General features: G+C 54.3%; 1 protein-coding gene across 1 annotated transcript; it reads left to right on the top strand.

Moving 5' to 3' along the window:
* The first annotated feature begins 4,988 nt into the window (after window positions 1-4,988).
* HAP1 (huntingtin associated protein 1) lies at window positions 4,989-11,945 on the top strand. The gene is given in 10 exon segments (XM_042965459.1): window positions 4,989-5,463; window positions 6,504-6,598; window positions 6,951-7,109; window positions 7,242-7,360; window positions 7,563-7,666; window positions 8,978-9,207; window positions 9,588-9,662; window positions 9,953-10,108; window positions 10,243-10,331; window positions 11,301-11,945. Coding segments are annotated over 10 exon segments (2,052 nt in total). The 3' UTR covers window positions 11,851-11,945.
* Window positions 11,946-14,794: the final 2,849 nt, after the last annotated feature.

The following is a 14,794-nucleotide window of genomic DNA, read 5'->3' as shown; positions in this document are numbered from 1 at the left end:
GAAATGTTTAGGTTCTGATCAGCCAGTGAGGAGAGTCCTCACTGAATATTTGGGGCATTCAGTAGACACTCCAGAAAGATTACTCCTTTGTAATAGGGCTAAAATATCTCTAGAGTAAAGACCTTTCTGGATCTGCCCTACAAAACTTTAAAAACAAGCCTCAAGAGGATCAAGCTGATCCACAACTTAGCTGCCTGGCAAGATGAAACCCAGCAAAGGAGGATAAAAAGCTGGCATCTCAGCAATGTAACATCCACAATATATCCGGCATCCAAAAGATTATTGAGCAAGAAAGACGTAGAAAATGTGACCTGTAGACAGGAGAAAAATCAGTCAATAAAAACAGACCCACAAATGACAGAGATGATGGCAGAGAAAGACTTCTAAAAATTCCTTATAGCTAAGTACAAGGATTAAAAAAAATATATGAGTATAATAAGGAGAGAAATGGAAGATGCAAATGAGGACCAACTAGCATGCCTGGAGCTGGAAAATACATGATCAGAAATGAAAAGTTCCTGAATGGCCTAAAAGAAGATTAAAAAGTCAGTGGAGGGGCACCTGGCTGGCTCAGGTCAGTCAGTAGAGCATGTGACTCTTGATCTTGGGGTTGTAACTTTGAGCCCCATGTTGGGTGTAGAGATTCCTGAAAAATAACATATTTAAAAGAAAAATCAGTGGACTTGAAGATATACCAGTCACAACAACTGAAACGGAAGGACAGAGAGAAAAAGGCTGGAAAAAGAAAATGAACAGAGTCCTAGTGCCTGTGGTTCAGTATCAAGTGGTCTAACACACATGTAATTGAAATCCCAGAAGTGGGGCTCAGAAAAAAAATATTTAAAGAAACAAAAGTTGATGGGGCACCTGGGTGGCTCAGTCAGTTGAGTGGCCAACTTTGACTCAGGTCATGATCTCACGGTTCGGGAGTTCTAGCCTCACATTGGGCTTGTTGCTGTCAGTCTGTCACTGCAGAACCAGCTTCAGATCCTCTATCCCTCTCTCTCTTCCCTGCCCCCACTTGTGCTCCCCCAAACCGAAAATAAAAATAAATATTAAAAAAAAAAGAAATAAGAGTTGAAAAATTTCCAAATTTTGATCAAAGCTATACACCCTCAAATCTAAGAAGCTCAATCAGCCCTAAGAAGGATAAAAGAAAAATCCTACTAAGACACATCATGATCAAATTGATGAAATCCGGTGATGAAGAGAAAAAAATTTAAAGGTATATAGTGGGAAAAAGACAAATTAAATTTAGAGAAAAATAAAGAGAATAATGAATTTGAGTCTCAACTGAAATGGGCCGTAAGAATAAAATGCACTCAATTCATTATAAAAAATGGAAAATATAATCTCATTCATAATTTTTTATGTTGATTACATGCTGAAATGATAATATTTTGGAGATATTGGGTTAAATAAAAATTATTATATTATTTTATTTATTTTTATTTATTATTATTATTTTATTTTTTAAAAATATAATTTATTGTCACATTGGCTTACATACGACGCCCAGTGCTCATCCCAACAAGTGCCCTCCTCAATGCCCATCACCCACTTTCCCCTCTCCCCCATCTACCTTCAGTTTGTTCTCTGTATTTAAGTTTCTTATGGTTTGCTTCCCTCCCTCTCTATTTGTAACTATTTTTCCCCCTTCCCTATGGTCTTCTGTTAAGTTTCTCAAGATCCACATATGAGTGAAAATATATGATAACTGTCTTTTTCTGACTTATTTCACTTAGCATAATACCTCCAGTTCCATCCATGTTGCTGCAAATGGCATGATTTCATTCTTTCTCATTGCCAAGTAGTATTCCATTGTATGTATAAACCACTTCTTCTTTATCCATTCATCAGTTGATGGACATTTAGTCTCTTTCCATAATTTGGGTATTGTTGAAAGTGCTGCTAGAAACATTGGGGTACATGTGCCCCAGTGCATCAGCACTCCTGTATCCCTTGGGTAAATTCCTAGCAGTGCTATTTCTGGGTCATAGGGTATTTCTGTTTTTAATTTTTTGAGGAACCTCCACACTGTTTTCCAGAGCGGCTGCACTAGTTTGCATTCCCACCAACAGTGCAAGAGAGTTCCGGTTTCTCCACATCCTCACCAACATCTATAGTTTCCTGATTTGTTCACTTTAGCCACTCTGACAGGTGTGAGGTGGTATCTCAGTGTGGCTTTGATTTGTATTTCCCTGATAAGGAGTGACATTGAGCAGTGTTTCATGTGTCTGCTGGCCACCTGGATGTCTTCTTTGGAAAAGTGTCTATTCATGTCTTCTGCCCATTTCTTCACTGGATTATTTGTTTTTAGGGTGTGGAGTTTGGTGAGTTCTTTATAGATACTAACACTTTATCTGATACGTCATTTGCAAATATCTTCTCCCATTCCATCGGTTGCCTTTTAGTTTTGTTGATTGTTTCCTTTGCAGTGGAGAAGCTTTTTATCTTGATGAGGTCTCAATAGTTCATTGCTGCTTTTAATTCCCTTGCCTTTGGAGATGTGTCGAGTAAGAAATTGCTGCGGCTGAGGTCAAAGAGGTTGTTGCCTGTTTTCTCCTCTAGGGTTTTGATGGTTTCCTGTCTCACATTTAGGTCTTTCATCCATTTTGAGTTTATTTTTGTGTATAGTGTAAGAGGTGGTCTAGTTTCATTCTTCTGCATGTTGGTGTCCAGTTCTCCCAGCAGCATTTGCTAAAGAGACTTTTTTCCATTGGATACTCTCCTGCTTTGTCAAAAATTAGTTGGCCATACATTTGTGGGCCCAATTCTGGGTTCTCTATTCTGTTCCATCAGTCCATGTGTCTGTTTTTGTGCCAATACCATACCATCTTGATGATTACAGTTTTGTAGCAGAGGCTAAAGTCTGGGATTGCGATGCCTCCTGCTTTGGTTTTCTTCTTCAGTATTACTTTGGCTCTTCGGGGTCTTTTGTGGTTCCACACAAATTTTAGGACTGTTTGTTCTAGCTTTGCGAAGACTGCCGGTGAAATTTTGATTGGTATTGCATTGAATGTGTAGATTGCTTTGGGTAGTATTGACATTTTAACAACATTTATTTTCCAATCCATGAGCATGGAATGCTTTTCCATTTCCTTGCGTCTTCTTCAGTTTCCTTTATAAGCTTTCTCTAGTTTTCAGCATATAGATCTTTTACCTCTTCGGTTAGGTTTATTCCTAGGTATTTTATGATTCTTGGTGCAATTGTGAATGGGATCAGTTTCTTTATTTGTCCTTCTGTTGCTTCACTATTGGTGTATAAAAATGCAACCAATTTCTGCACATTGATTTTGTACCCTGCAAGTTTGGTGAATTCATGTATCAGTATTGGAGATACCAGATTAAATAAAATATTATTATTTTTTTAATGTTTGTTTATTTTTGAGAGAGAAAGAAACAGAGCATGAACAGGGGAGGGGCAAAGAGAGAGGGAGCCACAGAATCCGAAGCAGGCTCCAGGCTCTGAGCTGTCAGCACAGAGCCAGACGTGGGGCTCAAACTCACAAACTGTAAGATCGTGATCTGAGCTGAAGTCGGATGCTTAACCAACTGAGCCACCCAGGCACCCCAAAAACTGGTGGGTTTTTGTTATTGCTGTTGCTTTGTTTTTAAAGAGTGATAGGGTTGTTATGGTCTAAGTGTTGGTGTCCCCCTGCAATTCATGTTGAAATCCTAACCCCCAGCGCGATGGTGTTAGGAGGTGGGGCCTTTCTGAGGTGATTAGGTCTTGAGGGGGGAACCCTCAGGCATGGGAACTGGTGGCCTTATAAAAGAAGCCCCAGAGAGCTCCCTCCACCCTTCCACTACGTGAGGACCACAGTGAGAAGATAAGACAGTGCCTGGGTGGTTCAGTCGGTTAAGCATCCAAGTCTTGATTCTGAGGTCATGATCTCACGGTTCACGATATAGAGCCCTGCGTTGAGCTCTGTGCTGACAGCGTAGAGCCTACTTGGAATTCTTTCTATCCCTCCCTCTTTCTTTCTCTGTCCCTCCTTCGTGGGTGGGCACGCTCTCACGCTCTGTCCCTCCCCTGCGCTGTCTCTGAAAATCAGTAAACATTAAAAAAAAAAAAAAAAAAAAAAAAGGAGAATTAGTGCCATAACCATCTCTTTTGGGCCTGCAGGTTCTTCCAGTCTAAGGCACAGAAATGGCCCCACGACTCCTCGGCCCGCCTCCCGTGGTGCGCTCTGAGGAACCCGCTCCCTGCGCTGAAGGGGCGCAGGTCTGGATTGGAAATAGACACACTCTTGAGCACTGCCGGCCGCCGGATGAGGGACGCTCTGGGGCCACAGGGGACGAGGTTGGAGGAGTCTTCAGGGGGAGCCCTCTAAGCGGGGTCTGCAGCAAGAACAGGTGTTTGCCAGGGTGGAAGGAGGTGGGCGAAGCGAATGAGGGCTAGAGGTAAAGCACGAGGAAAGGTAGTAAGACGAATTAAGAAAGAAGAAGAAGGGCTGTCAAACGGCTGGAGCCCTGGGAGCGTGAGCGCGAGGACCAGCGTGTGACGCGCCGGACTGGGCAGCGCGTTGAAACAGTCCTAGGGTCGGGATGCATCTCCCAGCCACCGGGGAAAGCACTACCCTGCGCTAACTCCCAGATCACATCCAGGGAGGGCAGCCGGCAACGCCCGCGGGAATGGAGGGAGGCTGTGCCCCCCAGGTAGGGACCTCGGGGTCCCGGTACCCGAAGTCCAGGGAAGCCGCGACTTTGGGCAGAACCATTCTCCGGAGGTGGAGAGGAGAGTAGAAACCCTGCACTCGGAACCAAGCCCATGGAACCGGCCGGAACCGCCATTCGACTCTCTCCTTGTTCTGATTTTTTGCGCTCTGCTCCACCACCTCCGTCCCCTCGCGCGCGACTCCCAGTCCCGGGCACCACTGGTTGCTCCCTGGCTGCCCCCTCCCGCGCGTGGTACGGGCCGGCGGGCGAGCGCTCCAGGCGCAGGTTATAAAGGCGGGGCTGCGGCAGCAGACTGCGGACTCAAGATGCGCCCGAAAGAGCCCGGGCAAGGCCTCGTGGGGCAGCGCTTCAGAACCCGGGCTCCAGCGGGAGTCACCCCCGCACCCCCACCCGCAGCCCATTCCGCTCCAGAGCCCTCAGCGCAGCCTGCACTCGCCCCTGCGCAGGCACTGACTGAAGGACCGCGAACGGGATCCAGATCCCCATCCGTCTCGGGACCCGCCCCCGCCGGAGCTCGCCCGACCTCCAAGGCTGGATCCCCGACAGGAACACCGCGCGCGTCCGCATTCGCCGCCGCCCAGCGGAATGCCCAGTTTGGGCCCGGCAACTCTGACGCGCAGTGGACTCGCTTCATATTCCGAGGGCCCTTTGGTCCCCGGGCCACTGGCCTGGGGACTGAGAAGGCGGCGGGCATCTGGAAGACGCCGGCCGCCTACATCGGACGGCGGCCTGGGGTGTCGGGCCCCGAGCACGCCGCCTTTATTCGGGAGCTGGAGGAAGGTAAACCGGGTCCCCGGGACCCCAGAGCGGGTGGGACCTGGGTATTTCCAGGCAGAAGGGGGGGGGGGGCGTCGGTTCCAGGCGCCCCGCCCCCTCTGGCACTCAGTCTCACCCTTCCACCCACTTGCGTTGTCACTGCGGTGCCTGTTCGGACGCCTCTTGCCCTTCTTCTCCAACCTTCTGTCGTCCCCTGATTGCTGTCGGAGGGTCAGGTCGGCGCACCCGCGCGCTCGTCCGCCCGGCTCTGCGCGTCTGTTGCTCCCCAGATCTGCGCACTCTCACGGTCCCCCCTGCCCCGCCCCACTCAGTCAACCGCAATTCCAGGAGAGGGGCGGGGGGCTGCGGGAGGGCGCTGCCAGGCTCGCTCTGAGCGTGTGCTCGCCCGCCGCACCAAGCTGGGGAGGTGGGTGGGCGGAGGTGGGTGGGAAGGTTTTGGCAACCTTTTGGCTGCGGGTGTCGAAGCCCGGCTTTTCCCAGACTCGGGGTGGGCGGGGCCTCAGGTTTCTTCCCCTTGTACCTCTCCTGGGTCGCGGGAGATCTCTGGATTAGGTCTAGAGGCTCAGGAGCTCCTACTGCAGGCTGGAAAAGTCTCTCCCGCCTCTCCACACGCAACAGGTGCAGGGTGGGTGACTGCGTCTGTTTTATGACCCGTGAGGCTCCAGTCGGCCCGAGAGCGCCCTCCGGGTAAGAGGTGATGAGTCAGTCTGGGGCTGTACTTTCGCTAGCCTCCTGCATTCCCCTGGTACCAGGGACTCGGGCGTCCTGAGAACTCATTTCCACCTGAGCTTGGAGGACTGTGATCCCTTGACCTCACCCAGGCCCCTCCAGGGCACAAAAGAGCCCATTTGGCCCTGGGAGCAGGGGAAAGGAGTGCTGGGTACTGGGGGTGTCTGGAGAGAATAGTGGGGGCAGGAAGGGAGCTCTCTTGTCGCTGACTCTTGTTGTTGAGGGAGAACTGAGGATCGGGCAGGAAACAGTGGGATGTGGGGTAGCGTATGTCCTCCCTTTTCCCACCTTGGCCTCCACTCCTGCTTTTGCAGCGCTGTGCCCCGACCAACCCCCACCAGCCGAGATCACCCAAGAAGATGTCAAAGTGATGTTAAATTTGCTAGAGAAGCTGTGTACTGCTTTCCCTGTCCGGCCCAGCCTGAGCCTTAGCCAGGCCTCTGTTTTCATTCTCCCCTGGAGGGGTAGGAGTCTTGTCTTTTTCCTGCCTGATTATTTCTCTGGGAGCCGAGCCAGGGGTCCCTCTTATGGAAGGCAGGTATATGCCGGATATCCAGGCCAGAATTGCTTGTAGAGCCATCTGGTCTGATGTGCTCTTCTCCATAAGGGGAAGCTGAGTCAGGCCCCACAGTGTGTCGATGGCAGACTTTTTTCTAGTACCCTGGAAAACTAGGGTGTGGGGAAGGTTTCCCCTAGTGGCCTAGCTTCCCTTTGACCCCTGTGTACTCCCTTGCTTCTCCCACCTGTCTGGGAGAGCCCAGAAAACAGGAACGTATTCCCCGTGGATGGGGGTCCCTCTGCAGAGAGAGCGGGACCTAAATACTGTGGCTCGCATTGGCCAGTCCCTGGTGAGACAGAACAGTGTTCTGATGGGGGAGCACAGCAAACTGGAAGCCATGCTGGGCTCAGCCAGGGAGGACGTAACCGGGCAGGGAGGAGGGGAGGGAGTGTGCCATCTCAGACCTACCTATAGCACCCCCACCCCGCCCCGTGCCTGGACCTGTGCTCGCCCCTGCCTGCGTTCCGACGGGGCACCTCTCCCTGACTGCCAGATTTTACACCTCAGATACCAGGTGAGCTTGAGAGATGACCTCCTTCAGCTCTGCTCAGACTCTGAGGAGGAGGAGGAGGAAGAGGAGCAGCACTATCATTCCTATGGAGCCCCTGAGCCGTGAGTGTCCTGCCTTTTCACCTGGGCAGCCCCTTCTCTGTGCCTCAGTTTCCCTGTGTGCAAACAGGAACACTGATGGTGCACCTGCCGGCAGGGCTGCTGGGACTAATGGAGACCGCCACACTGAGCCCAGGTGGGCAGCCCCCGGGTGGGCTGGGACCTGGGTCCCCCACCCCCTGGCTTCTGTGGCTCTCACCCCTAGGACTTGTCTGCGGGAGACGGAGGTCCTGCACGACTGCCCGCAGCTGGAAGCCCTGCAGGAGCAGCTGAGGCTGCTGGAGGAGGAGAACGAGCAGCTGAGCAGGAGTTGAGCAGGTGGACAGAGGGCACATCCGTGGCCAGGGGGTGTTGACTCCCCTGCCCCTGCCTCTCTCCCTCCCTCCAGGCCTCTCAGCTCTACCCCCTTGATTGTGTGGAGCAGTTTTGTACGTGAAGTTGTAACTTGGGGTGGGGGGAAGAACTCAGAACTCGGAGTTTGGAGACCTGAGTTCGAGTCCCCACTCTGGCATTTCTTAGCGGTGTGAGCTTGGACGGTGTTCCTTGACCCGCTGAACCTCCGTCGTTAGCATGGGGAGGAGTACTCTCAGCCCTGTGGACCCTTCCAGAGGCACAGCTGAGGAAGTGCTTTCTGCACCCTGTAAAATGCTGTACAGAAGCCCCAGGGTCCCTCTAAGCCTGTGGCCTTTTGTTATTTGGGGCACAGGAAGAAGGGGCCTGGAAGCAAGGAAGGGAAGGAGCCGGGAACTGCCAGAGACCAGGCGCTGAGGCACCGGGGCCAGGCCAGGGGCTGTGCTGCTACTGTGTGTTTATGAAGAAGAGGGAGGCATAGCGTTGGTCCCTGGGGAGCTCAGGTCTGGCTGTGAGCCGCAGACACAAGATGGCTGAACTCATGCTGTTCCCCTCCCCCCGGGCCTGACCTTCCTTCCCCCTGGGTTCCTCAGCTCCCCCGTTGGCCCACGGGTCCCCAGGTCCCTGGCATGGGAACTGGTCCCTAAGTTCTGTTGCTTCCACCTCCTCAGAGAGGCTCAAGTGTCTTTTCTCCTCCTCACCTCCCTGACTCTAGCCCAGGCCCCCCGTCTTAACCGGTCTCCCTGCCTGGATTGCTGCCCTTCCGGGTCATTCTGCACACAGCCCAAATAAGTTTCCTAAAACCAAATCTGACCACGTCGTCCTCTGCCTAAAACCCCAAGTTTCCCATTGGCCAAAGGGTAACCTCAACCCCCACCCCAGCCCCAGCGTCAGAGCCCTCCCAGTGTCTTGTGATTGCCTCCAGGCCTCTCCACCCCCTGTCTGGGCCTTGTTTGCCATTCTGTGCCTGGCGGAGCCCCGCTTGCCCCGCAGAGGCAGACCTCGTAAGGCAGGACAGGGTGTCACAGCTGAGACCCCCAGCGCGCCCATTGCACTCGCTTCATCGGAGCCCAGCCTATGCACTGGCAGGATTTCCTCACCCATCACTTTCCCCACTAGACTTGAGCCCCGTGTGTGCTGGGACCAGGCCTGGCAGACTGGTCACCCAGGGCCTTGCTCCGTGTCAGTTAACTAACATTTACGGAAAGGAGACCAAGTGAGGAAGGCGAATCCTGCAAAGGTGGACACCCCCCCCCCCACTCCCCTCAGGAGCTGAGGGGCGGGGTGGACAGAGGCAGTGGGAGGACCAGACTGGTCCCCGAAGGCCAAGGGGACCGGAGCCGAGCTTCTGTCCCTACATGTCACCAGCCGAGGCCAGCCAGCAGATGGCTGAGCTGTTAGAGGTGCTGGTGCTCAGGAGGGAGGCCCAGGACCAGTAGCAGAGGGAGGTCACCCAGCTGCGGGCCCAGGTCCTGAAGCTGCAGCAACGCTGCCAGTCGGTGTGTCCGGGTGTGCCCAGGGCTCCCTCTTGTCATGGCCCCGCCACACCCAAGCCCCCTCCTCCCTGTCCTCACCTCATGGGGCTTTTGGCTCGGCCAGGCCCCAGACCCCTCTCTGCGTCAGAGTCCGAGTTGGAGGGGATCTCAGAGAGCCCTCATTCTGCCCCCTCCTTGTCCCAGGGAGGGGACCAAGTCCCAGAGAGGGTCACAGCGTGTTCCAGGAACCAGGCCGCATGACTCTCCTGCCTTACGTGGCCTCACTCTACGTGACTTCTTACTTAAAGGGCTGCCAAAGCCTCACCCATGTGCCTGGGAAGACCTGTCGGAAGTGGTGGGGAGGCCTGGGGGGAGGGGTGCTTACCAGTCTTGGGTCCTTCCAGCATGGGGCTGAGACTGAGAAGTTGCAGCAGCAGCTGGCTTCGGAGAGAGTAATCCAGATGCGGCTCCAGCATGAGGTGAAACTGTCCTTGGCTCCTGCCCCTGCCCTCGAGAGACCGTGACCCAGAGCAGGGAGCTCGGGGCCCTTGGTCGGCTGCCTGACTTTCCTGGGAGGACAAGCTCCTTGAGCCAGGACTGGGTCTGTCCCTTTGCACACCCTCAGCGTCTGGCATGGGGCCTAGCAGGTGGTGTCTGAGTGGAGTAGAGTCCAGGGACCTATCTGGGGGCACCCTGTGTCAGAGTCTGGGCCTCTCGCCTCTTAGCCCCCTGGGGAAAGGGCGGGCTGGGTGAGCCTGGGTCCCAACAGAATCTGCAAGTGGCTTCCCAGCTGCAGGACCTACGGGAGAAGTACACGGAGCGTGGGGGCATGCCGACCCAGGCTCAGGAGGAGGTGAAGACCCTCCGCCAGCAAGCGCCGGGGTCCACTGATCCTGTCACCCGCCTCACACACGCCGTACCTCTGGTGAGGACCCCCGGCTGCCCGCTTTTGCCTGTGTGCTTGTGCCTCAGCCCCGCTGGCTGATTTCCTTTCTGTGCCTGGGAGTAGGGGCTGGAGTTCTGTGGGGATCCCCTGGTAATACCCCTTCTCCACCACAGGAGGCCCTTCCTGGTTTTCAGGAGGCCCTGGCTGAGGAGCTCAGAAGGTCTATAAGGATTATCTCGGACCCTGTGTTTTTTATGGAAAGGTGCGGTGCTGGGACCCCCAGGCCCTTGCCTGACCCACACTCACTTTCCCAGAGTGGGGAGGGGGTTTGCTTCTGACCTTCCTTCACTCCTGGCGCCCCTCTTTCGCTGCCCCAGCCCCTCCCCCGCCCCACCCTTTTCTCCGTCCCCATGTCTGGGCCCGTCATTTCTCCCCAGGACTTTTTCACATGTTGGGGCCCGCAGGGACTTTGCGGTTTCAGCTAATGTTGCCTTGGGACAGTGAAAGCCCTTTTCTCTGTTGAAGGAATCATGGGAAGACTGAGAAGGAGGAGATGTCACACCTGGGGTAAGCTGGCTAGGGGCTCTCCCATCAACCACCCTCACTTTTCAGCAGTCAGACAACCACCTGCAATCCTGCCGCCCTAGAGAAGGCCTTATGCTCTGGGCTGGCTGGGTTGAGTTGTTCTGGAAGGGGCTGCTCCCTTTTCTTTCAAATCTTGCCCCATAGGTGGTCATCTGATTTAGGCTGTTCCAGGTGGGAACCGAAGCCTTTCCTTCACCTTGACAGAGGCTGAGAGTGAAGGAGCACTGGCCTGGGAGCTGGAAACATTTGGGACCGAGTCCCAACTTGGTCCCTTTATTGGCTGTGTCCTTGGCCAATGGCTTGAACTGTCTGAGCCTTACTAAAATGGATTTGTTCCTATGGCAACTAGCTGTGGGATGGGCTGTAAAGGTTAAATCACGGAGGGGAGCAGAAGGAATATTATTATCCTTGCCGGTCTGTTCTGTGCAGCAGGGTGGGGGTACTAGGAGAAAGCAGGGTTTGTGCAGTGTTTGGTGACCCTCCTTCCTACCTGGTGCCTGGGCTGGGTGTTTGAAGCCTTGAGGCGGGTACCCAGCTCCCTTTTCCCCTAGTTGGGACAGAACTGAGGAGTAGCCATTGGATCTATGTGTAGACTGGGGCAGAGAGCACGAGAGCTCCTCAACCCTGGTGGCTGGAGATGTCCTAGGAGCAGGTGGAAGGGGGGCGCTGGGGGCTCTGCCTGGGATTGGCCTTCAGGGGCACAGAAAGACTTTCCTGTCTCCCTGCCCAGATACAGGCTGTGCTGCAGCGAGGTGCGAGAGCAAGACTGGGGCTTAGAGGCTGAGAAGGGGTTACTGACAGCAGAGGATTTTGTGGCGGAAGATTTTGTGCCTGTGGAGGAATTGGTGCCTGAGGAGGAACTGGTGGCCACAGAAGAGGTGGCGTCAGCTGAGGAGGGGGCAACAGAAGAGGTAGAGCTGGTGTCTGAAGGGGCCGAGGCCTGGGAGGAGGTGGACCCAGAGCTGGATGAGGCAACGCAGGGGAACGTAGTGACCTCGGTGCTGGAGGCTAGCGGCTTGGGCCCCTCTCGCCTAAACATGAAGCGTGTCTTCCAGCAACTGGCTAACTGGCTGGATGCGCATTATAGTCGGCAGCTGAGGCCGAAGATGCTCCAGAAAGGTGAGTGCTCCCACAGGGGCCTCCCTCTGGCCAGCCAGACCAGCTACAGATCATCAATGAAAGGTGAGGGTAGGTGAGCCCCCCAAATGCTCACTTACCCCAGCTTGGCCTCACCCAGTGTGATGATTTGAATGGAATTTGCATATCATTTGGATAGGCACCTCCAGGTTCCTTCAGTGGGAACTATGGCCCCAGGGCTCATTTATGTGGAATTTGCTTAGGATTCCAGATCTCTACCCCTTTTTCTCCTGGGGGTCTGGGCTGAAAGTCATGACCAGGACTGCAGCCCCCTACTGTGCCTCTGCTTCCCGTCTCTGCTGTCCCCTTCTCCCTGTCTCCCACTCTGCCACCCGATCCCCGAGGCTTCCCAGCCCTGCAGTAGTGACAGCAACAGGTACAGGGAGCGGATCAGAGCAGCAGCCCAGGGTGCTGACCCAGCCCTTTCAGAGGCTGGAGGAGGACTGGGCCAACCATCCTCCCAGGGCCTGGGAGGAAGAGGGGTGTTCTGGGGCCACCCAGGCCACTGGGACAAAGGTCTCTGCCAGCAAGGGTCGCAGCTGGACCAGCCCCCTGGATGAGTCTGAAGATGGGCTAGGTCTCCTCCAGGGTGCCGGGGGGTGGGTCAGGGTCTCCTTTCCCCAGCTGGAAGCCCCAAAGCTTGGGGAGCTGCACCTGCTGAGTGTGAGCCCTGCCTTCAAGGAGCTCACAGAGACACCAAAGGTGATTTAGTGACTGGCATTGTTTCCTTTAGTCCTCGCACCCCTGAAGGTAGCTGTTACCAGCCCTTTGTTAGGTGAGAAAACTGAGGTTTGGAGAACTTAAGTAAGAACTTAAGATCATTTAAGAACTTAAGAACTTAAGATCACTTAGCTGGGGTGGGTCTGAGCCTGTTCTCCTCACTGCTATGCCAGAATGACTTTTCCTGGCCTGTCCCTCCCCTCTGACCCTGTCCTGGTGCCTGCCTGGCCTGCTCATCAGCCGTGAAATTTGTAGCCTCACCGGCATGGGTGGGCTGCCCCCACTCCAGTGGCCGCTTGGTCACTGCTGGGCAGCCTCATCAGGGTCACCGTGTAAGGTTGTGCAGTTTGGAAACTGAACGGTGACCTCTTTGGCCAGCCAGTGGGCAGCCTGTAAAACTATCAATCGCGGCTGTCTTTCTGATACAGCGACAAGGCCTCGGCCCCTGCCTGCTGTCCAAGCCCTCAGTTTACCCCTCCCTTCTCTTCCAGGCTTTGCTGGTTCCCAGCAGCCTGCAGAGGCCCCACAGACAGCCTGAGGCCCCTCCTTCAGCTGCTTGGCCAAGTCCCACCTACCCCAGACCCTCCTTCCCATCCTCCCAAACAGGACCCCCCTGTCTGTCACTGGCCTGCCTTCTGTCCCCATGAACCTGGGCTGGGGCTTGAGGACCCAAGCCTCGACCCTTTGCAGCTGGTGCAAAAGCTAGTTCAGGTTGCTGGGCCTGGGGTCACATGGTAGTCCAGGGGATGGGGGTGCCTGAGGCGAGGTCTGTCTGCTGCCAGACCTGGCTTTGAGCTGGGGGTGGGGCTCAGACACTGGTGTAGGAAGGTGTTCTGACTACCTTTCTAACGACAGGCCCTTGAGCCTCAAGTTAAAGGTGGCCCCTGAGTCCTTGCTGACTTTTAGGGACCTGGCCTTCTTCCTCCATTCTTGGTCCTTTCTTCTCAGTCCCTAACTACTGTTGGTAACCAAGAGTATCTCTGTGTGTGGGTGAGGGGTCCCTCCGCCCACTGGGGGCCTCCTCCCGCCCCGCCCCCATCTCCCTGCCTGTGGCCCATGTGTCCAGGCTCCCTGCCCATTGCTCCTTCCCCCTGGTCCTCCCCTCAGTCCTCTGTGCCTCTCCTTTCTTCATTCTAGATGTTCTGCCCTTTCCCACTCTTTACTCCTAAACAGCTGGAGTCTGGGGCTCCCCCACCTCCTGCCCACTTCAGTCTGGCTCTGTTCCTGCTGTGTTGCTCACTCTCCTGTTGCTCACTTGTCAGCCTGTGCACCTGCTGGTGCAGGAAATAAAGGACCTGTGCACTACCTGGCCCGGACTCCAGTGTCTTTCTCTGGGAGCATGTGTGCATGTATGTGTGCCCCTGCATGCAGCTTTGCTGGGGCAAAGTTGTAGAAAGAGGATGGGCTCCAATACTGAATCATGTGCCATGGACTTTTGTTAAATGCATTACTTAGTCATATCAACAACCCCTGGGGGGTGGTGGGTGATCTGGTAAATGGTTATTAGAGGATGAAACAGGCCCCGGTGGGTCTAACAGCTAGTTGCAGAACTGGGATGTGAACGCAGGCCCTCAGGCCTCTGGAGCTCATGCTCAGACAGGCTCCTTTCCCTGTTTTTCTGCTCCAGGGACTCTGGCCCAGTGCCCTGCCTGTGAGGGGAAAGGCACGGGCGAGAATCACCCACTGTCTTAGGTAAACGTCCCTCAGACCTGGAATCAGACCTGGAGCAGCATTTGAAAACAAGTAGTTTGTTTGGGAGATGATCCAGGAATCACTCTTGGGGACAGTGGGGAATTGAGAACAGAAGGAAAGCTAATGAAAGGGAGTGCTAGGCACCGAGGCTAACCCTACAGGGATCTCTGGGAAGAAGTGTAGCCTTTTGCTACTCAGGTGTGGTCTGTGGACCAGCGTCACCCACATCTCCTGGAAGTTTGTCAGAAATGCAGATTCTTAGGTCCCACCCCAGACCCAAAGAGTCAGAATCTCCATGGTAACAAGGACCCCGGGGAAGGCACACGCATACTAAAGTTTGGGACCCACTGAGATGGACCCCACCCAAAGAGGGAGGACGCTGGGCATGCCTCGCCCAGCTGACATTTGTGTCTGGCAGTCTTGGGGGCATTAACATGTTGTGTTCTGTGCCCTGTACGTGGGAGAGGAAAGCCCCCTGGTACAAAATACCAGTGCTTTCAGTGGAATATGGACAGTACATGCTGGAGTGGATATATATTTTTAAGAGTTTATTTATTTATTTTGAGAGATAGCATGAGCAGGAGAGGGGCA

The sequence above is a fragment of the Panthera tigris genome, chromosome E1 (assembly GCF_018350195.1).
Source record: "Panthera tigris isolate Pti1 chromosome E1, P.tigris_Pti1_mat1.1, whole genome shotgun sequence".
Lineage (NCBI taxonomy): Eukaryota > Metazoa > Chordata > Mammalia > Carnivora > Felidae > Panthera > Panthera tigris.
Note: the sequence above shows the minus strand (reverse complement) of the source record. Positions and strands in the feature narration are given on the sequence as shown.